The 23,296-nt window shown below is 52.7% G+C and overlaps 1 protein-coding gene across 1 annotated transcript in view; it reads left to right on the forward strand.

Annotated features, from left to right (window-relative positions):
• Positions 1-23,296, forward strand: part of LOC132818916 (uncharacterized) — a 113,137-nt gene that overhangs the window by 75,080 nt on the left and 14,761 nt on the right. The window contains exons 4-8 of the mRNA XM_060830048.1: positions 5,087-5,227; positions 10,039-11,927; positions 12,030-12,350; positions 17,066-17,291; positions 20,562-20,873. Coding sequence (XP_060686031.1) covers positions 5,087-5,227; positions 10,039-11,927; positions 12,030-12,350; positions 17,066-17,291; positions 20,562-20,873 — 2,889 coding nt within the window. The remainder of the gene's footprint in view (positions 1-5,086; positions 5,228-10,038; positions 11,928-12,029; positions 12,351-17,065; positions 17,292-20,561; positions 20,874-23,296) is intronic.

A 23,296-nucleotide genomic window follows, 5' to 3' on the forward strand; every position in this document is an offset into this window, starting at 1 on the left:
GTCTGTGTGTCCAGTATACACGGTCTAATCCAGGTCTGGGTGTGCAGTGTACACGGTCTAATCCAGGTCTGGGTGTGCAGTGTACACGGTCTAATCCAGGTCTGGGTGTTCAGTGTGCACGTTCTAATCCAGGTCTGGGTGTTCAGTGTGCACGGTTTAATCCAGGACTGGGTGTTCAGTGTGTACAGTCTAACCCAGGCCTGTGTGTTCAGTGTGTACGGTTTAATCCAGATCTGGGTGTTCAGTGTGGACGGTCTAATCCAGGTCTGGGTGTTCAGTGTACACGGTCTAATCTGAGTCTGGGTGTTCAGTGTGCACGGTTCTAATCCAGGTCTGGGTGTTCTGTCTGCACGGTCACATCCAGGTCTAGATGTTCAGAATATACAGTATAATTAAGGTCTGGGTGCTCAGTGTGCACAGTTTAATCCAGGTCTAGGTGTTCAGTGTGCACGATCTAATCCAGGTCTGGGTGTTCAGTGTGCACGGTCTAATCCAGGTCTAGGTGTTCAGTGTGCACGGTCTAATCCAGTTCTGGGTGTTTAGTGTACACGGTCTCATCCAGGTCTGGGTGGTCAGTGTGCATGGTCTAATCCAGGTCTGGGTGTGCAGTGTACACGGTCTAATCCAGGTCTGCGTGTTCATTCTGCATGGTCTAATCCAGGTCTGGGTGTTCAGTGTGCACCGTCTAATCCCGGACTGCGTGTTCATTGTGCACGGTCTAATCCAGGTCTGTGTATTCAGTGTGCATGGTCTAACCCAGATCTGGATTTTCAGTGTGCACAATCTGATCCAGATCTGGGTGTTCAGTGTGCATAGTCTAATCCAGGTCTAGGTGTTCAGTGCGCACGGCCTAATCCAGATATGGGTGTTCAGTATGCACGGTCGAATCCAGGACTTGGTGTTCAGCGTGCACAGTCTCGTCCAGGACTAGGTGTTCAGGGTGCACTGTCTAATCCAGTTTTGGATGTTCAGTGCGCACGGCCTAATCCAGGTCTGGGTGTTCAGTGTGCACGGTCGAACCCAGGTCTGGGTGTTCAGTGTACACGGTCTAATCCGAGCCTGGGTGTGCAGTGTGCACAGTCTGATCCAGGTCTGGGTGTTCAGTGTGCATGGGTCTAATCCAGGTCTGGGTGTTCAGTGTGCACGGTCTCATCCAGGTCTGGATGTTCAGTGTATACAGTTTAATTAAGGTCTGGGTGGTCAGTGTAAATCGTCTAATCCAGGTCTGGGTGTCCAGTGTGCATGGTGTAATCCAGGTCTGGGTGTTCAGCGAGGACGATCAATTCCAGGTCTGTGTGTTCAGTGTGCACGGCCTAATCCAGGTCTAGGTGTTCACTGTGCATGGTCTAATCCAGTTTTGGATGTTCAGTGTGCACGGTTTAATCCAGGTCTGGGTGCTCAGTGTGCACTGTCTAATCTAGGTCTGGGTGTTCAGTGTTTACGATCTAATCCAGGTCTGGGTGCTCAGTGTGCACAATCTAATCCAGGTCTGGGTGTTCAGTGTGCACAATCTAATCCAGGTCTGGGTGTTCATCGTGCACAGTCTAATCCAGATCTCGGTGTTCAGTGTACACTGTCTAATCCAGGTCTGGGTGCTCAGTGTTTACGATCTAATCCAGGTCTGCGTGTTCAGTGTGCACAGTCAAATCCAAGTCTGGATGTTCAGTGTGCATGGTCTAATCCAGGTCTGGGTGCTCAGTGTGCACGATCTAATCCAAGTCTGGATGCTCATTGTGCACAGTGGGCTGTCAGTGTACCAGCCTAGTCCATGTGGATGTGCTGGATGCAGGAATCACTGTGACGTTCCCACAGGCTCTCCTTGTAATTGCAGCCCGTTGTATCTCATGGAGAAACCGGCAGGGGCGTGTCGGGGCCTGAGTGAATGCCCAAGTGTGGCCGAGCCTTGTTACCAGGCTGGCCAATAAAAAGCACCCAGTTTCCAGTCGTGGCGTTGATCATTGTGTGTCCTGCTGCCTCGCAACTTGTTTGATTGACCTGCCAGCTGCTTTATTCAAAGAAGTAATCATTATTCCCAGCTATGTCTGCCCTTCTGTGTCTTCAAACGTTTGTGTCTGTATATACGTACATGTGTATCTCTATGTATGTGCATGTGTAGCTATCTCTTTGTGTCTGTGTGTTTGTGCATGCACATCTGTGTCTGTAATATATGTGTTGTGCGTCTGTGCATATGTGTGTGTCTTTATATGTGTGTGTGTCTGTATGTGTGTATCTGTGTATGTGTGTATATATGCTTGTGTATTTGTGTGTGTCTACATATGTGTATGTGGTGTGTGTGTATCTGTGTATGTGTGTGTATATATATGCGTGTGTATTTGTGTGTGTCTGTATATGTGTGTGTGTGTATCTGTATATGTGTGTGTGGTGTGTGTGTCTGTGTGCATATATGCGTGTGTATTTGTGTGTGTCTGTATATGTGTGTGTATGGTGTGTATTTGTGTGTGTCTGTATTTGTGTGTGTATGGTGTGTGTGTGTGTCTGAATTTGTGTGTGTGGTGTGTGTGTATCTGTGTATGTGTGTGTATGTATACGTGTGTGTGGTGTATTTGTGTTTGTTTGTATATGTGTGTGGTGTGTGTGTGTGTATGTATATGTGTGTGTCTGTATATGTGTGTGTGGTGTGTATGTGTGTGGTGTGTGTGTCTGTATATGTGTGTGTGGTGTGTGTGTGTCTGTATATGTGTGTGTGGTGTGTGTGTGTCTGTATATGTGTGTGGTGTATTTGTGTGTGTCTGTATATGTGTGTGTGGTGTGTGTGTCTGTAGATGTGTGCGTGTCTGTATATGGGTGTGTGTGTCTGTATATGTGTGTGTGGTGTATTTGTGTGTGTCTGTATATGTGTGTGTGTGGGGTGTGTGTGTCTGTGTATGTGTGTGTATATATGTGTGTGTGTCTATATATGCGTGGTGCGTGTGTCTGTATGTGTGTGTGGTGTATTTGTGTGTGTCTGTATATATGTGTGGTGTGTGTCTGTGTGTATATATGCGTGTGTATTTGTGTGTGTATATATGCGTGTGTATTTGTGTGTGTCTATATATATGTGGTGTGTGTGTCTGTATATGTGTGTGTGGTGTATTTGTGTTTGTATATGTGTGTGGTGTGTGTGTGTATGTATATGTGTGTGTCTGTATATGTGTGTGTGGTGTGTATGTGTGTGGCGTGTGTGTGTGTCTGTATATGTGTGTGTGGTGTATTTTTGTGTGTGTGGTGTGTGTGTCTGTAGATGTGTGTGTGTGTCTGTATATGAGTGTGTGTGTCTGTATATGTGGGTGTATGGTGTGTATTTGTGTGTGTCTGTATATGTGTGTGTCTGTATTTGTGTGTGTATGGTGTGTGTGTGTGTCTGAATTTGTGTGTGTGTCTGAATTTGTGTGTGTGTCTGAATTTGTGTGTGTATGGTGTGTGTGTGTGTCTGAATTTGTGTGTGTGGTGTGTGTGTATCTGTGTATGTGTGTATATATGTGTGTCTGTATACGTGTGTGTGGTGTATTTGTGTGTGGTGTGTATGTGTGTGTCTGTATATGTGTGTGTGGTGTATTTGTGTGTGTCTGTATATGTGTGTGTGGTGTGTGTGTGTCTGTAGATGTGTGCGTGTCTGTATATGGGTGTGTGTGTCTGTATATGTGTGTGTGTGGTGTATTTGTGTGTGTCTGTATATGTGTGTGTGGTGTGTGTGTGTCTGTAGATGTGTGCGTGTCTGTATATGTGTGTGTGTGGTGTATTTGTGTGTGTCTGTATATGTGTGTGTGGGGGTGTGTGTGTGTCTGTGTATGTGTGCGTATATATGCATGTGTACTTGTGTGTGTCTATATATGTGTGGTGTGTGTGTCTGTATATGTGTGTGTGGTGTATTTGTGTGTGTCTGTATATGTGTGTGTGTGTCTATGTGTATATATGCGTGTGTATTTGTGTGTGTCTATATACATGTGTGGTGTGTGTGTCTGTATATTGTGTGTGGGTATTTGTGTCTGTGTATGTATGTGTGGTGTATTTGTGTGTTTCTGTATATGTGTGTGTGTGTGTCTGTGTATATGTGTGTATATATGTGTGAGTACTTGTGTGTGTCTATATATGTGTGGTGTGTGTGTGTGTGTCTGTATACGTGTGTGTGGTGTATTTGTGTTTGTATATGTGTGTGGTGTGTGTGTGTCTGTATATGTGTGTGTGGTGTGTATGTGTGTGTGTGGTGTGTATTTGTGTGTGGTGTGTGTGTGTGTCTGTATATGTGTGTGTGGTGTATTTGTGTGTGTCTGTATATGTGTTGTGTGGGGTGTGTGTGTGTGTATGTGTGTGTATATATGCGTGTGTACTTGTGTGTGTCTATATATGTGTGGTGTGTGTGTGTCTGTATATGTGTGTGTGGTGTATTTGTGTGTGTCTATATGTGTGTGGTGTATTTGTGTGTGTCTATATATGTGTGGTGTGTGTGTGTGTGTCTGTGTATGTGTGTGTATATATGCGTGTGTATTTGTGTGTGTCTATATATTGTGTGTGGGTGTGTGTGTCTGTATATGTGTGTGTGGTCTATTTGTGTGTGTCTGTATATATGTGTGTGTTTGTGTGTGTCTGTATATGTGTGTGTGGTGTGTGTGTGTGTCTGTATATGTGTATGTGTGTGTGGTGTGTGTGTGTGTCTGTATATGTGTGTGTGTGTGGTGTGTGTGTGTGTCTGTATATGTGTGTGTGTGGTGTGTGTGTGTGTCAGTATATGTGTGTGTGTGGTGTGTGTGTGTGTCAGTATATGAGTGTGGTCTGTGTGTCTGTATATGTGTGTGTGTGGTGTGTGTGTGTGTCAGTATATGAGTGTGGTCTGTGTGTCTGTATGTGTGTGTGAGTGGTGTATTTGTGTGTGTCTGTATATATGTGTGTGGTGTGTGTGTGTGTGTGTCTGTATATATGTGTGTGGTGTGTGTGTGTGTCTGTATATATATGTGTGTGTGTGTGTCTATCTGTCGGTATATATGTGTGTGTGTGTGTGTGTGTGTGTGTGTGTGTGCACGCGTCTCTCTGTGTGCTGCCCAGCTTAACCTCAGTACTAATCACTGAGTGTTCCTAATCTCCTTGGCAGAGCCTTTGTTTCGCCCAGCCAGCTGCCCCTGAGTCACAGACACGAACAGGCCAAGCAGCTCCTGGAGAGAGCTCGAATGAAGGCCCGAACCAGCCCTCTCAAAGCTGACCACAGCATTCTGCCCATCGAGAGGAGCCCTCGGTAAGTGGTTCAGACTCTTGGGTTTTCTCGTCAACCTCGATAACGGGTTGACTGTGGGAGAAACACATGTCCACTCTTTTAACTGGGGAAACATAGAACTCCTGGGAGGCAGAGGGGTGATTTTATAGAAGTTTATACAATCGTGTGGGCTATAGCTAAGGTCAATGGCAGATGTCTTTTGCTGAAAATGTGTTGCTGGTCAAAGCACAGCAGGCCAGGCAGCATCTCAGGAATAGAGAATTCGACGTTTCGAGCATAAGCCCTTCATCAGGAATGAGAGAGAGTAGCCAAGCAGGCTAAGATAAAAGGTAGGGAGGAGGGACTTGGGGGAGGGGCGATGGAGGTGGGATAGGTGGAAGGAGGTCAAGGTGAGGGTGATGGGCCGGAGTGGGGTGGGGGCGGAGAGGTCAGGAAGAGGATTGCAGGTTAGGAGGGCGGTGCTGAGTTGAGGGAACCGACTGAGACAAGGTGGGGGGAGGGGAAATGAGGAAGCTGGAGAAATCTGAATTCATACCTTGTGGTTGGAGGGTTCCCAGGCGGAAGATGAGGCGCTCCTCCTCCAGCCGTCATGAAGTTATGTTCTGCCGGTGGAGGAGTCCAAGGACCTGCATGTCCTCGGTGGAGTGGGAGGGAGAGTTAAAGTGTTGAGCCACGGGGTGGTTGGGTTGGTTGGTCCGGGCGTCCCTGAGGTGTTCTCTGAAGCGTTCCGCAAGTAAGCGGCCTGTCTCACCAATATAGAGGAGGCCACATCGGGTGCAGCGGATGCAATAGATGATGTGTGTGGAGGTACAGGTAAACTTGTGGCGGATATGGAAGGATCCCTTGGGGCCTTGGAGGGAAGTGAGTGTGGAGGTGTGGGCGCAAGTTTTACATTTCCTGCGGTTGCAGGGGAAGGTGCCGGGGGTGGAGGTTGGGTTGGTGGGGGGTGTGGATCTGACGAGGGAGTCACGAAGGGAGTGGTCCTTGCGGAACGCTGATAGGGGAGGGGAGGGAAATATATCCTTGGTGGTGGGGTCCGTTTGGAGGTGGTGGAAATGACGGCGGATGATACGTTGTATGCGCAGGTTGGTGGGGTGGTAGGTGAGAACCAGTGGGGTTCTGTCTTGGTGGCGGTTGGAGGAGCGGGGCTCAAGGGCGGAGGAGCGGGAAGTGGAGGAGATGCGGTGGAGGGCATCGTCGATCACGTCTGGGGGGAATCTGCAGTCCTTGAAGAAGGAGGCCATCTGGGCTGTGCGGTGTTGGAATTGGTCCTCCTGGGAGCAGATGCGGCGGAGATGAAGGAATTGGGAATATGGGATGGCGTTTTTACAGGGGGCAGGGTGGGAGGAGGTGTAGTCCAGATAGCTGTGGGAGTCAGTCGGTTTATAATAGATGTCTGTGTTGAGTCGGTCGCCCGAGATAGAGATGGAAAGGTCTAGGAAGGGGAGGGAGGAGTCTGAGACAGTCCAGGTGAATTTCAGGTCGGGATGGAAGGTGTTAGTAAAGTTGATGAACTGTTCAACCTCCTCGTGGGAGCACGAGGCAGCGCCGATACAGTCATCGATGTAGCGGAGGAAAAGGTGGGGGGGTGGTGCCAGTGTAGTTGTGGAAGATGGACTGTTCCACATATCCTACGAAGAGGCAGGCATAGCTGGGGCCCATGCCAGTGCCCATGGCAACTCCTTTAGTTTGGAGGAAGTGGGAGGATTGAAAAGAGAAGTTATTCAGGGTGAGGACCAGTTCAGTCAGTCTTTGCAGGGGGCAGGGTGGGAGGAGGTGTAGTCCAGGTAGCTGTGGGAGTCAGTCGGTTTATAATAGATGTCTGTGTTGAGTCGGTTTGCAGGGGGCAGGGTGGGAGGAGGTTTGCAGGGGGCAGGGTGGGAGGAGGTTTGAGACCGGGGGTATCTTTAACATGGTAAACATCCCAGTGCCACCTTCAGGAGCTCAATTGAACAAAACCTGGCACCAAGTCATGTGCTGAAATATCAGCATAGGTGTCAAGGGTCAAAGGGATTGGGGTACATGGACCCATGTACCCCACTGTGGGATCTCTCCCCCCACATTGAGGGTTAGCACCTTCAGGAGGTCTGTAGCTCTCCTTCAGCAATGGAAATGGGGAGGTACGGACTTTGAGGAAACCCACGACGCTATGAATTTATTTTGATTCCCCAGCTATGTATCAAATGTCTCCCGTAATAATTTGGGGGACAGAGTCTCTGAAGCAGCATTCATTTTGTCTGCGATGGTATGTTCCTGAGCTCGACAGGTAAGGGTGGCTGGACTGAAACTGCGGGTAACTGAAAAAACATGTGACTGTATGTGGCCCTGTCAGGGGTATCCCTTCTGTTCTGGAGTGACCCAATCACCTTCCGTAACGCAGTGTCAACATTGTTCCTTCAGACAGTGTGTAAGCCTCCCTTCATTGATGTGTTACCTTCTCCAGAGAGTGTAGGCCCAGGCTTCTTGACTTCTGAGCAGTGCTTTTGGCAGAGACAGCGGCTTGACTGCAAATTCCGTCCTCTTCGATCACGTGAGCAGGCCATTCGGCCCCTTGAGTTTGCTCTGGTGTCTGAGAAGATTATGGTGGATGCAATTATGTCATTAACCTCAGGTTCCTGCAAATGCCTCCTCCCAGCCCTCGGTACCCCTCGACTCCCTTGTTGGTTAAGAATTTTGTCTGCCCGGTTTTGAACATCCAGTGAAAAAGCCCCCACTGGTTGGTGGGGGAGAGAATTGGACACATCACTGAAAAGAAAGTCATTTCCTCATCCTCATCTTCCACATTTTTCATCTCCATCCTTTGTTATAAACTCTCCCACCGGGTCAAATATCCTGAGCAGCTACGTTCCGTCTGGGTATATTACGGTTCCCCTCCAAGCCCCTCACCATCCTGACTTGGAAATATATCGCTATTCCTTCACTGTTGTTGGGTCGAAATCCTGGAATTCCCTCCTTCAGGGCACCGTGCGTCAACCTACAGCACGGACACTGCAGTGATTCAAGAGGGCAAAACATCATCACCTTCTCCAGGGGCAACTTAGGGACAGGCAATAAATGTTGGCCCAGCCAGGGACATCCACATCCTGCGAACCAAAATATATATATATTTTTTTAAAAATCACCTATCAGTCTTCTAAACTCCAATGATATATGCCCAATTTTTTTCAAAGCTTTCCTCATAAAGTGACCCGTCAAGTGTTTCAGGATTTTGTATCCACCCGAGGGAATTGGACCCTGGTTTAATGTCCAGTCAGAAGGGTTGCGTCTCTGACAGTGTGGCACTCCCTCAGCACTGTGGTGGGAATTTCAGCCTGGCTTCTGGAGCAGGGACTGCCGCATTGTAACTCAGGGAGGGTGCAGAGGCATGGCCATCTTGAACAATAACATCCAGGCTCCACACTCCCCTTACCTTGAGGACAACACTGAGTCTCAGTTGATCTGTGCTGCTCAGGAGAAGCACTTGGCACGGTCATTTTAAGAGATTATTTTGTCCCTTTTTTGTTGATGAGAGATTGTAAGGCAGCAGTATCGAGCTGTCTCTAAGTAAACAATTTGTGAGGCCTTGCGTTTTTTTAACTGGAATCAACCTAGGTCTGGCCAGCTCTCACAGAGCAAGCTCTAGGTGTTTTTTTTTTCAGTTTGTGAGGTTTAGTTTTGAGCAGGAGCCTTTTGCCCTCTCCAAAGAGTTGAAAGCTTCAGTGAATTATCTCCGAGCTGCTACTTCCGATTTTTTTTCTTCCCGTTTCCTGGATTGCGGAACTGCTTGTGAGAATTTGCCTTTTGCCGAGCGTTGGTGTTTCTGGGAATGTGACTGTATTGGAACACCTGTAGGCAAGCAGGAGGCTGGGAGGACACAGCAAGCCAGGCAGCATCAGGAGGTGGAGAAGGCAACATTTTGGGTACTAACCTTCCTTCAGGTCCTGAAGCCTGGACTCTGGTACCACCTGATGCTGCCTGGCTTGCTGTGTTCTCCCAGCCTCCTGCCTGTCTACATTAGCATCTGCAGGTCTTTTGTCTCTAATCTCTATTGGAACAGTTACCGAGTGAAGTAATGGGGATTGTATCTATTATTCAGTCAAGTTATTCTAAATTCCTCTTCCTTTTGTTTATATTTTAACTGCAGTGTTCAAATAAATTGTATTCTGTTTAACGTCGAGTAATTTGACCAGTCGCATTGCATCTGGCATACCCTACCTCACTCCTGTCTTTAAAATAAGAAAAGATTTGGGTGTTACCTACCTTCTTAAAGTATTTTAAGTGGGTCTGATCTTGTCCATAACACTAGCCATGAGAAGTGGTGTCGAGATTAGAGTGGTGCTGGAACAGCGCAGCAGGTCAGGCAGCATCCGAGGAGCAGGAGAATCGACATTTCAGGCAAAAGCCTTTCATCAGGAATGTCGATTCTCCTGCCCCTCGGATGCTGCCTGACCTGCTGTGCTTTTCCGGCACCACTCTAATCCCGACTCTGATCTCCAGCGTCTGCAGGACCAAGTCCTCCATGAGAAGTGATGTGGAGCTAGACGCACGGTGTGTGGGTAAATGCCCATACAATGCCCCTCTCATCTGCCTTGGTACTTCAGCGGGTTGGGCTCCTCGTCGAAGACCGGTGGTGCTGGAAAAGCGCAGCCGGTCAGGCAGCATCCGAGGAGCGGGAGAGTCGGCCTTTCGGGTATACCCTCTTCGTCAGGGAACGTCGATTCCCCTGCCCCTCGGATGCTGCCTGACCGGCCGTGCTTTCCCAGCACCACACACTTCGGCTCAGATCTCCGGCATCTGCGGTCCTCGCTTTGCTCCCGGTTTGGGCTCTTGGTCGGGTGCGTCCCGGCAAAGTAACCGGTGTGTTTCTGTCCGCCGTTTAGGGACGCCCGGGCGGATGGCAGCTCGTCGCCAAAGCGGGGGCCTCCCTCCAGGGAGCGGTTCTGTCCAAACAGTGACTCCTCCAGCGGTGACTCCCACGGCAGGCCGCGGAAGAAGCGGGGCCAGTCGCCGAGCAGGGTGAGGTTCGAGGACGAGTCCACCCAGGAGGCCGAGGTCCGTCACCAGCTGCGGAGGAGGGGCGGTACTGAGCCCTCGGGGCACCCGGCAACTGGGGGCTGGGCGCCCGACCCCAGGCTTCCGGCCTACCAGCTGGCCAGGAAGGAGCGCTCGCCGAAGGCCGGCTCTGGGGAGGCCGGTAAACCTCACGCCGCGAGTCCCCGGCCGCGGGCCACCTGGAGGGGCCCGGCTACTCCGCGCGCCAACAGTGATGTGCCCGGTGGCGGGGCGACCGCGCCTCGTGCCAACACTGCCTTCTGCATCGACGGCAAGTGCAGCTCTTGCGGCTGCCTCATCATTTCAGAGCCTGCGGTGTGCGAGCCCCCTTCCTATGAATTTCCGGATGTTAGGGTCGAGGAGGCCTACCAGTCCCATCGGCTAGAGGTTCCCCGGGATCCTGCAAGGAGCCTGAGTGTGGAGGCCCGAGATGCTGTTGGCTCATTGTCTCCCAGACCCATCGCCCGCAGCGTTCTTACGTCAGGGCCTAAGATCACAATCGAGCCCATTAAGGAAACGTACATTGGTGACGTGACTTCCATTGATGACATCCCTGTGACTGGCATACCCACTGGCAGCCCAGGCCTTGCTGAAAGGAAGGATTGTAAGGACAGGAAGGTCTTGCCGTGCTACTACGCTGTAGTGTCGGGCAGTGACGGAGGAAGAGCAGGCGATGTCGGAGTTCCTGCCCGTGAGGCGGACTCGCCCAGGAGGGGTCTCGGGGAGAATGGTGCCTCCTCTGACCTTGGGAGTGCTGCAGCTGACTGTAGATCAAAGCCCAGCGGGGAAACCTGGGAGAGAGGGGGGGTCACTGGCCAACGGTGCCGTGGCGTCGGTAGGGCTGACCAACCTGGACGCTGTGCCGTGTCCAAACAGGTGGCCAGGGTTTGTGGGCCAGGGGACAGTCCCAAAGCAGGCCCAAGCTCAGAGCAGTTGCCAGGAAAGCCCTCCCTTTGCAAGCAGCGGCCCCTTCCTCTGCCACTGGTGAGGTCCGGCCGCAGCTGTGACCAGACCCAGGCGGTCTCCAGCTTGCCGGGCCCACCTCTCTCTCTGCAAGATGGCACCGGGGGTCCTGGCAAGGGGCAGTTCGAGAAGGTCCGAGGTGGGCCTCAGGAGCCCGGCACGACAGATCCAGCACCTCCCCCGAACTTTCCGGGTCAGACCTGCGACCGACAGCCATTACTGAAGAGGCCCGGCAAAGGCAAGTCAGGCCGGAGCCAGCAGGGCAGAGTGGCAATCGTCCGCACAGACGGTCCCGTCACACACCTCAGCACCTGCCCATCCCCTCAATCCCGGCTCCTTCCACCGTGTGGCGCGGGGAGACTGCCGGACTCCCCGGCCCTCCCAGAAGCTTCTTCTCTTCAGCCTGGGCCTCAGGTACCATGCGACCACCCTCTGGCCGTGTGCCCTTCAGGGCCTGCAGCTCACCCGCTGCCCGGTCCGGACCCTACCCCGCTGAGGGAGACCCCGAACGCCGGCCCCGGGCAGAGCTCAATCGACTGGACCCCTGACGTGGGGAGACCCTCCACTGTGACCCATCAGCCCATCGATCCTCGTGGTGGGCTCCCAGCCTCTGAGCGCCGGGTGGGCGGCCTGGAAGCCAGCCGGATTGGGAATAGTTGGAGCGTTCCTGGTTCAGAGCGTATGTCCACATCGGAAGAGGCCGCTGAGAAATGCCTGAATAAACCAGGTGAGTGGACAACCCATAACATATCTGAGGGTCTAAACCCACAGGAAGGTCAATGGAATAACTGTGTGCGAGGTCTATCAGTGAGATTGGGTATTGTTTCAGAATGGCCTCCTGTCTCAAATGGTGGTTTCAAGGTCTGCCCGGAATCACATGGAGCAGGTACAGAACGAGAGGGGTCAGTCCGCAGGGTCGGAAACAGATCTTTGCATTGCTACTTCATGAATACCCATTCTGTGATGCTGCGGTACCCTGAGGAAGGGAGGACCAACAGGGACCCCGGAACTGAGGAATCCGGAGCTCTCCCCCGTGAGCCCAGGCGCCAGGCGGAATGTTCCCCTTCAACTCAGTCACCGAGGGAGCAGTACCGGGACACAGTGCTCACCCGGGGGACAGTGCCGGGACACAGTGCTCACCCGGGGGACAGTACCGGGACACAGTGCTCCCCGGGGGACAGTACCGGGACACAGTGCTCCCTGGGGGGACAGTACCGGGACACAGTGCTCCCTGGGGGACAGTACCGGGACACAGTGCTCCCTGGGGGGGACAGTACCGGGACACAGTGCTCCCCGGGGGGACAGTACCAGGACACAGTGCTCCCCGGGGGGGACAGTACCGGGACACAGTGCTCCCCTGGGGGGACGGTACCGGGACACAGTGCTCCCCGGGGGGACGGTACCGGGACACAGTGCTCCCCAGGGGGACGGTACCGGGAGACAGTGCTCCCTGGGGGTCAGTACGCGGACACAGTGCTCCCCGGGGGGGACAGTACCGGGACGCAGTGCTCCCCTGGGGGGACAGTACCGGGACACAGTGCTCCCCAGGGGGACAGTACCAGGACACAGTGCTCCCCGGGGGGGACAGTACCGGGACACAGTGCTCCCCGGGGGGACAGTACCGGGACACAGTGCTCCCCAGGGGGACAGTACGCGGACACAGTGCTCCCCGGGGGGACAGTACCGGGACACAGTGCTCCCCGGGGGGGACAGTACCGGGACACAGTGCTCCCCTGGGGACAGTACCGGGACACAGTGCTCCCCGGGGGGGGACAGTACCGGGACACAGTGCTCCCCGGGGGGACAGTACCGGGACACAGTGCTCCCCGGGAGGGACAGTACCGGGACACAGTGCTCCCTGGGGGGACAGTACCGGGACACAGTGCTCCCCGGGGGGGACAGTACCGGGACACAGTGCTCCCCTGGGGGGACAGTACTGGGACACAGTGCTCTCCCGGGGGACAGTACCGGGACACAGTGCTCCCCGGGGGGGACAGTACCGGGACACAGTGCTCTCCCGGGGGACAGTACCGGGACACAGTGCTCACCCGGGGGACAGTACCGGGACACAGTGCTCCCCGGGGGGGACAGTACCGGGACACAGTGCTCCCCGGGAGGGACAGTACCGGGACACAGTGCTCCCCGGGGGGGACAGTACCGGGACACAGTGCTCCCCGGGGGGACAGTACCGGGACACAGTGCTCCCCTGGGGACAGTACTGGGACACAGTGCTCCCCTGGGGACAGTACTGGGACACAGTGCTCCCCGGTGGGACAGTACCGGGACGCAGTGCTCCCTGGGGTGGGACAGTACCGGGACACAGTGCTCCCCAGGGGGACAGTACGCGGACACAGTGCTCCCCAGGGGGACAGTACCGGGACACAGTGCTCCCCGGGGGGGACAGTACCGGGGCACAGTGCTCCCCGGTGGGACAGTACCGGGACACAGTGCTCCCCGGGGGGGACAGTACCGGGACACAGTGCTCCCCGGGAGGGACAGTACCGGGACACAGTGCTCCCCGGTGGGACAGTACCGGGACACAGTGCTCCCCGGGGGGGACAGTACCGGGACACAGTGCTCCCCGGGGGACAGTACCGGGACACAGTGCTCCCCGGGGGTACAGTACCGGGACACAGTGCTCCCTGGGGTGGGACAGTACCGGGACACAGTGCTCCCCGGGGGGACAGTACCGGGACACAGTGCTCCCCGGGGGGGACAGTACCGGGACACAGTGCTCCCCGGGGGGGACAGTCCCGGGACACAGTGCTCCCCGGGGGGGGACAGTACCGGGACACAGTGCTCCCGGGGGGACAGTACCTGGACACAGTGCTCCCGGGGGGACAGTACCGGGACACAGTGCTCCCCGGGGGGGACAGTACCGGGACACAGTGCTCCCCGGGGGGACAGTCCCGGGACACAGTGCTCCCTGGGGGGACAGTACCGGGACACAGTGCTCCCCGGGGAGACAGTACCGGGACACAGTGCTCCCCAGGGGACTGTACCAGGACACAGTGCTCCCTGGGGTTGGTGCCGGAGCAAGATGCCTGGGAACCCGTACTTGCCCTCATCCTTCATAACCTGCTGGCTGCAGATACATCTCCCGTTTGGGAAGAGTAACCGCAGCCACGTGCTTGTGGAGCGGAATTCCCACCTTCACGTTGAAAATTCCCTCCGTCGTGTCTTGTGGTACTATCGCCGTGCTGAATAGGAGAGACTTCAAACAGATCTCCCAACCCCCGCTGAGCTTCCCTGAGGTGCTGGGGGGCCATCTCCAGCAGCAGACCTCTCCCCCAGCACAACCCACAACCTGATCACAAGAGCTGATGGGAAACTCAGTGGAAAGAGAGACTGAGTTCGTGTTTTGGGTCTGATCCGCCTCCTTTTCGGAACTGAAAGTAGCTGGAGAGCTTTTAATTCTGTTTGCGGAGGGAGAGAGGGTGTAAGTGGAACAAACGATGAGGATCCTACCATCAAAAGGCAGCGGGAGTGATAATGGTGGGAGCAGAAGGAGGCCATTCAGCCCATTGAGTCTGCTCCACCAGCCAATGAGGTCAAGGCTGATGTGATCATCCTCAACTCCAGTCTTCCATCTCTTCCCCTCCTGATTTTAAAAAGACACGTCTCTCTACCTCAGCCTTGAATGCACATCATGTCCCCGCCTCGCCAGCCGTCTGCAGGAAAGAGTTCCGCACGTTCACTGCCACCTCAGAGAACGAATCCCTCACCATCTCTCTCAGAAATGGGTGCCCCCTTGTTCTGAGATGGTGCCGTCTGGCCCTTGACTTTCCCACAAGGGGAAATGGCCCCCCTCTGTCACGTTCCCTAAGAATCTCGTATCTTTCAATGAGGTCCCTTCTTATTCTTCCGAATCCCGCTGAGTGTATGTCCAACCTACTCAACCTCTTCTCACAAGGCAGTCCCTCCATTCCCAGGAACAGCCAAGTGACTCCCTTCTGGACTGTCCCCAAGCTAGCGTATCTTTGTATCCTGGCTGCGGTTTAATTGCATAGTTTTAGCAAAGCATCCATATTTTATATTCCATTCCCATTGAAATCAATAATGGCATTCCATTTGGTTTCCCTATTATCTGCTGAATTTGGATGCGAGCTTTTCGAGATCTATGCGCGGTCGCTCCCAAATCCCCCTCTGCTGCAGTTCCCTGCAGTCTTTCTCCATTTAAATAGTAGTCAGCTCCTCTATTCTTCCTGCCAAAGGGTACAGCCTTAAACTTGCCCCACAGTATGTTCTGGCAGAGCTAACGCAGTCGGGCTGGCTGACCCACTACTCCTCCTTTGTATTACGGTGTTAAAATGTTTGACACCATTCCAGGGCAAAGCAGCCCCGCCAGATTGGCACCACACCCACCCCACCCTCCACCCCCTCCTGCCACCACCGACACTCAGTAGCAGCGGTGTGTACCATCTACAAGGCGCACTGCAGGAATTCGCCAAAGAGCCTGAGACAGCACCTTCCAAACCCACGACCACTCCCATCGAGGAGGGCAAGGGCAGCAGACAACACTGTCCCCAGCAAGTTCTCAACTAAGCCAGTCATCATTCCTGACTTGGGAACACATTGCCGTTCCTTCAGTGTCACCAGTGGGAGGTTACCTGCCCCAAGGGCGTTCCACTGGTTTAGCTCAGAACCACTTTCTCAAGGGCAATTGGGAGGGAAATAAATGGGCGGGCAGCCAGTGATATTCACATCCCATGACAGAGCAGAACATCTCGCACACCGATCTGAAACAGGGTTTTATTTGGTTATTACGGCTTGTATTCCTCCTTTTCTACCACATGGGTGTTGAGGACTGTACTTAGTGGATACTGGGTGAATAGCTTTCTGCGATCAATAGGGGACGTTGAGCAGAGCAGGGGTATGTAGGGACACAGGCTGGATTCATGAACGTGTAGGGGCAGGGGTTGTCTGAGGAGACATGATGGTGCATAGGGGGTTAGGATGGGACATGGGTTGGCATGGGGAAACGTGGGGATCATTGGTGGAACAGTGTCTCGGAGTGGACGTGAAGGAGGCGTGAGGATCAGAGGGGACATGGGGTAGATGAGAGCGGAGGAGGGGAGGGTGTGAGGCTGCCCCCCCCCCCCTCCTCCCCCACCCCGAACTGAGGCAGGTTCCTCTCGGCAGGCCCCACTCACTGCCTTGGGTTTGTCAGGGATGCTGCATGGATTGAAGTTACCCAACCCCCCTGCACATTCACCAACCCCCTGACCATTCTCCCCTGCTCTACAGCAAACCCTCGAGTCAATGCCAGTCAGAGGTGGGTCTTGAGCGAGGGGTGATTTTGTGCATTGAGTTTTATTCAAAACCTTCACTGCATTAGTCCCCAAATGTGTTAAAACCATGTGTTCCCAGTAACATGCAGGTACAGCTTCTCTCACACTCACTCTCTCTCTCTTTCTCTCACTCTCTCTCTCCCTCTCACTCCCTCTCCCCCTCTCTCTTACATACACACACACACACTCTCTCTCATTCTCTCCCTCTCATTCACTCCTTCTCACTCTCACTCACTTCCTCTTCCCCTCTCTCTCACACACACACACGCACACACACACTCTCTCTCTCACTCCCTCTCCCTCTCACTCACTCCCTCTTCCCTCTCACTCCCTCTCTCTCTCACTTTGACTTTTTCTCACTCGCACACCCTCTCTCTCACTCTCACTCCTTCTCCCTCTCTATCTCTCTCTCAATCTCTCTGTCTTTCACTCTCTCTCAACTCCCTCTCTCTCCCTCTCCATCTCCCTCTCTCTTCCACTCTCCCTCTCTCACTCTGTCTGTCTGTCTGTCTCTCTCAACTCCCTCTCATTCCCTCTCTCTCACTGACTCATTCACTCTCTCACTCCATTTTAGCAGGCAGGGAGCTGACAACAGTGAAGATATGGCCCCACGCCAACACTGACAGATCGGAGGTGCCAACTCCAGTCGGAACATCAGATCTGGATGAATGCCAGAGGTTAGCACAGCCTCCTGACACAGGCCCCATTGCCGCTGAGTCCAGCACCAGGCCAGGCATCAGCAGAGAGAGTCCTATCCACCACTCGAACAGCCGGCCTTCAGAGGACAACCAGGTACCAGGGTGAGTCTGTGTTTCGTTTTCTCTTTGTGGGGAACCAAGTGGCTTATCAGTGCCCCACCTCCCAAGTAGGCCTCAGGCTCCAGACCTCAAGGCCCAGAAGCAGTCGACAAGCTTCAGTGGGTCCTGCGTTTGCCACAGTAACGGGTCAGTACCAGAGAGTGTTCATTGTGTAAGGACACAACTATCAATGAAAGGCAGCACCTCCATCAGCCGGGCCTCTCCCCTTGGCCTCAAAATGTTGTTCCATTCCTTGGACATTAACCCAACATCCAAGCTGAGAGTGCATTGTGGTACTGAGGGAGTGCCACACTGTCAGAGGGTCAGTACTGAGGGAGTGCCACACTGTCAGAGGGTCAGTACTGAGGGAGTGCTGCATTGTCAGAGGGTCAGTACTGAGGGAGTGCCACACTGTCAGAGGGTCAGTACTGAGGGAGGGCCGTACTGTCACATGGTCGGTGCTGAGGGAGTGCCGCACTGTCAGATGGTCAGTGCTGAGGGAGTGCCGCACTGTCAGAGGGTCAGTACTGAGGGAGTGCCACACTGTCAGAGGGTCAGTACTGAGGGAGGGCTGCACTGTCAGAGGGTCAGTACTGAGGGAGGGCCGCACTGTTGGAGGGTTAGTACTGAGGGAATGCCGCACTGTCGGAGGGTCAGTACTGAGGGAGGGCCGCACTGTCAGAGGGTCAGTGCTGAGGAAGGACCGCACTGTTGGAATTACTGTCTTTCACCATTACACTGAAATCTTGCTTTCCTTGTCAGCATCACTTTAATGATCCCAGAATACATCGGGAGAAGAAGTAGGGAGTTATTTCGGGGCCAGGATTTATTCTTCAACAACATCAGTGCACATGGCTGTTTGTGGGATATTGCTGTCTAGAGATTGGTGGCCATATTTCCACCATTACAACAGTGATCATAATTAAAGGGGGCTTCATGGCTGTGAAGCACTTTGGGATGTCCCTGCATCTGATCGATGCCAAACCAGGTTAGTTTGTTTCAAGTTCAGGGAAATGCTGACAGTAACAGTCTCCTGAAGACTGGTTTCTACCAAGTCGAGAGCCTAATTACAAAAGCTATGGTTCTCCTTCGATAGATTGAAACTGAAAAGGGAATGTAGTTCATTCACCTCCTGACCCTCCCAAAGCCTGCCCACCATCTACAAGGCACCAGTCAGGAGTGTGATGGGATACTCCCCGCCTGCCTGGATGGGGGCAGCTCCAACAACACTCAAGAAGCTCGACACCATCCAGGACAAAGCAGCCACCTGATTGGCCCCACATCCACAAAGATCCACTCCCTCCACCACTGACGCTCATGAGTAATTGTACTAACTATCTAAGATGCAGTGCAGAAATTCACCAAAGATCCGCAGGCAGCATCTTCCCATCCCACGACCACTTCCATCGAGAAGGACAAGGGCAGCAGATCCATGGAAACACTATCGCCTGAACATTCCCTCCAATCCTTGGTTTCTTGATGCCACACTCAGTTGAATGCAGCCTTGGTGTCAGGGAGCTGTCTCTCTCTCACCGTACCTCTGGAATTCAGCTCCTTTGTCCATGTTTGGACCAAGGCTGTACTGAGGTCAGGAGCTGAGTGGCCCTGGTGGAACCCAGACTGGGCTTCACTGAGCAGGTTATTGCTGAGAAGGTGCTGATTGATAGCGGTGTTAATGACACCTTCCATTGCTTTCCTGATGATGGAGAGTAAGATTGATGGGGCGGTCATTGGCCAGGTTGGATTTGTCCTGATTTTTGTGTACAGGACGTACCTGGGCAATTTTCCACATTGTCGAATAGATACTAGCTTGGCTAGGGGGAGCGGCAAGTTCTGGAGCCCAAGTCTTCAGTATTGTTGCCGGAATGTTGTCAGGGCCCATAGCCTTGCTAGTATCCATTCCCTCCAGCCCTTTCTTGGTAACACGTGGCCAGCAATTTCTGTTGTTGCGCCTCACCTTCGGGTATGCCTGGCACTGCTCCTGGCATACCCTCCTGCACTCTCCACTGAACCAGGGTTGGTCCCCTGGCTTGATGGTCACGGTTGAGTGGGGGATATGCCGGGCCATGAGTTACAGATTGTGCTGGCCCACAGTTGGTGGCCCACAGCGCCTCATGGATGCCCAGTCTCGAGTTGCTCAATCTGTTTGAAGTCTACCCCATTTAGCAGTGATAGTGCCACACAACACAATGGAGGGTATTCTCAATGTGAAGGCGGGACTTTGTCTGCACAAGGACTGTGTGGTGGTCGCTCTAACCGATACTGGCATGGACCGATGTTTTTGCAGTTGCTAAGGATGAGGTCAAGTATATTTTGCCCTCTTGTTGTTTCCCTCACCACCTACCGCAGACCCAGTCCAGGAGCGATCAGTCCAGGACCCGACCAGCTTGATCAGTAGTACTGCTGCCCAGCCACTCCTGGTGGACAATGAAGGGCTTATGCCCGAAATGTCGAATTTCCTATTCCTTGGATGCTGCCTGACCTGCCGTGCTTTAACCAGCAACACATTTTCAACTGTGATCTCCAGCATCTGCAGACCTCATTTTTTACCCAATGACATGTTAACACAGACATGTTGATCTCAGGACTATTCTGTTAGCGTTTGCTGTGAGTCTCCACACTGGATTTGTAAGACCAGTGTTTATTGCCTGTCCCTAATCGCCCTAGACCTGAAAGGTGTGCTGTGCTTTCTGAGGGTTGTTAAGAGTGATGTTGTTGAGTAGGGATGGAGTCAAACTTTAGGCTAGGCCCCGCTAAGGTGGATAGAGGTTGTGTTTTTGACAGAATGCGACAGCTGCACGGCCACTTGCTGCACTGATCCACCGTTTGAAGTTCTCGATTTTTTAGAAACCGGATTAATCTTCTATAAACCCAGAAACCTCCCATCCTCTGGATTACTGCCCAGCCAACAGATTAGCTGCAAATATCCACTCCCAGAGCTGGGACCCTGGATGTCGATTCCTGCTTGTGTGTGTGTGTCTGTGTGTCTGTGTGTGTGTGTGTCTAAGTGTGTGTGTGTGTGTCTAAGTGTGTGTGTGTGTGTCTAAGTGTGTGTGTGTGTGTGTGTGTGCGGGATCACTGCCCCAGTGTGAGGAATTGGAGCAGCCACCTGATGCACAGCAAGATCCCACAAAGCAGCAGTGAGCCGACAGCAGCATCGCCATTTTACAGATATTATACCCTGTGTGACTGACCCTCCCCCTTCCCCTGCCCCACCTGTCCCTTGTCTCCAGTAGGAGCTGTCTGTGACTGACCCTCTGTTTTGTTGTGCAGAGACCCCAGCAACAGCCCCCGACGTCTGTGTGTTACCGAGAGCCAGCAGAGGCCGCGCTCTGCTCTGAGAGCCTTCCTCTCTTCCATTGGACACAACACTGTCAGGAAGCTCAGCAAGCTGCGCTCAGCCAGTATGGAGCAGCTTAGCCCGCGGTCGGCAGACCCTCGGCCTACAGCCCTGAGGAGCGAGGAGGTCAAAGCCAGGCTGAGGAAGAGTCCTTCACTCCAGTCTCTCCAGCTGGTGGGTACTGCGGCCCTCACTGAGAACCAGCCTCAAACTCCACAGCCCTCCCCGTTCAGTCCTTCCCGATCGTACTTACCCTGCACCCCCTCCGTCTTTTACACAGAATGTAGAAACTCTGCAAAAAAACAATTCACAGGGACAATAGACAGGAGATAATTAGCGGGAAAGATCGAAGGCTGGGGTGACCTCACCGAAAACTACAGACGAGTCTGCTTGTTGTGGAGATGGTGTTGGCAGTCCAGCCCGAGGGACTATCAACATGTACTGGAGCACCGGCCATTCAGCCCATCAAGCCTTGAATTAGGCTCTGGATGGCCTGTCACCTGTCCCCTCAGCCAACCTTCAGATAACCAGGGATGAATCCACAGGGAGTTCAGGGGAAACAAACAAAACTGACAGGGTGGTGAGTATGCGGCTCTCACTATTGCCTGCTGCCAAGTGGGATTAGATTAGACTCTCTACAGTGTGGAAACAGGCCCTTCGGCCCAACACACCCATACCACCCCTCCGAAGAGAAACCCACCCAGACTCATTCCCCTACCCCATATTTACCCCTGACTAATGCACCTAACACTATGGGCAATTTAGCACGGCCAATTCACCTTTGGATTGTGGGTGGAAACCGGGGGGGGGGGGGGGAGAACGTGCAAACACCACACAGACAGGTGGGAATCGAACCCAGGACCCTGGTGCTGTGAGGCAGCAGTGCTAACCACTGAGCCACCATGTGCACTGACGGAGAGGACTTAGGGTCAGACTGATCTGCCGTGATCCTACCGAGTGCTGCAGTAAGCTCCAGAGGCTGAATGGCCCACTCCTGCTCCTGGTTTCTGTGTCCGCAGCCTATTTCTGAGCTGCTCATTTGGTCTTCACAGAGCCCAGAGTTCTGACAGCACGTGAGCTCCACCTGGTGGGCTTTCTAAGAATGGTTATCATGCAGCCAGCTCACACTCAGACTGAGTGGAGGTGCCAGTGTTGAACTGGGGTGTACAAAGTTAAAAAAAATCACACAACACTAGGTTGTAGGCCAACAGGTTTACTTGGAAGCACTAGCTTTCCGAGCGCTGCTCCTTCATTAGAGTATAAGATCATAAGACACAGAGTTTATAGCAAATGTTTGCAGTGTGATGCAACAAAATGACATATTGAAAAACAGTCCAGGGCTTTTTCAATATATCATTTCAGTTGCATCACACTGGAATACATCCAGGGAAGTTATTTGGGTGGAACTGAGAAATAAGAAAGGGATGATCACTTTATTGGGATTGTATTATAGACACCCTAATAGTTAGAGGGAAATTGAGAAACAAACTTGTAAGGAGATCTCCATTATCTCTAAGAATAAAAGGGTGGTTATGGTAGGGGATTTTAACTTTCCAAATACAGACTGGGACTGCCATAGTGTTAAGGGTTTAGATGGAGAGGAATTTGTTAAATGTGTACAAGGCAATTTTCTGATTCAGTATGTGAATGTACCTACTAGAGAAGGTGCAAAACCTGACCTACCCTTGGGAAATAAGGCAGGGCAGGTGACTGAGGTGTCAGTGGGGGAGCACTTTGGGGCAAGTGACCATAATTCTATTTGTTTTAAAATAGTGATGGAAAAGGATCGACCAGATCTAAAAGTTGAAGTTCTAAATTGGAGAAAGGCCAATTTTGACGGTATTAGGCAAGAACTTTCAAAAGCTGATTGGAGGCAGATGTTTGCAGGTAAAGGGACGGCTGGAAAATGGGAAGCTTTCAAAAATGAGATAACAAGAATCCAGAGAAAGTATATTCCTGTCAGGGTGAAAGGAAAGGCTGGTTGGTGTAGGGAATGCTGGATGACTAGAGAAATTGAGGGTATGGTTAAGAAAAAGAAGGAAGCACATGTCAGGTAGATTAGATTACTTACATTGGCCCTTCAGCCCAACAAGTCCACACCGACCCTCCGAAGAGCAACCCACCCAGACCCATTCCCCTACACCTAACACTACAGGGAATTTAGCATGGCCAATTCACCTAACCTGCACATTTTTGGACTGTGGGAGGAAACCGGAGCAAACCCGCGCAGACACGGGGAGAATGTGCAAACTCCACACAGACAATTGCCTGAAATGGGAATTGAACCTGGGTCTCTGGCACGGTGAGGTAGCAGTGCTAACCACTGTGCTACCGTACAGACAGGATGGAGTGAGTGAATCCTATGAAGTGTAGAAAGGCAGTAGGAGTATACTTAAGAGAGAACTCAGGGGGGCAATTAGATAGCTTTGGCAACTAGAGTCAAGGAGACTCCAAAGGGTTTCTACAAATACATTAAGAACAAAAGGGTAACTAGGGAGAGAATAGGGCCCCTCAAAGATCAGCAAGGCGGCCTTTGTGTGGAGCTTTAGGAGATGGGGGAGATACTAAATGAGTATTTTGCATCAGTGTAGACGGGGGGGGTGCCAAGCGCCAACTCGTGGAGCATTTAAGGGACCCAAACCCCCCTGCTGCCCTGTGGCCGACCACT

Source organism: Hemiscyllium ocellatum, chromosome 9 (genome assembly GCF_020745735.1).
Source record: "Hemiscyllium ocellatum isolate sHemOce1 chromosome 9, sHemOce1.pat.X.cur, whole genome shotgun sequence".
In the NCBI taxonomy this organism is placed as follows: Eukaryota; Metazoa; Chordata; class Chondrichthyes; order Orectolobiformes; family Hemiscylliidae; genus Hemiscyllium; species Hemiscyllium ocellatum.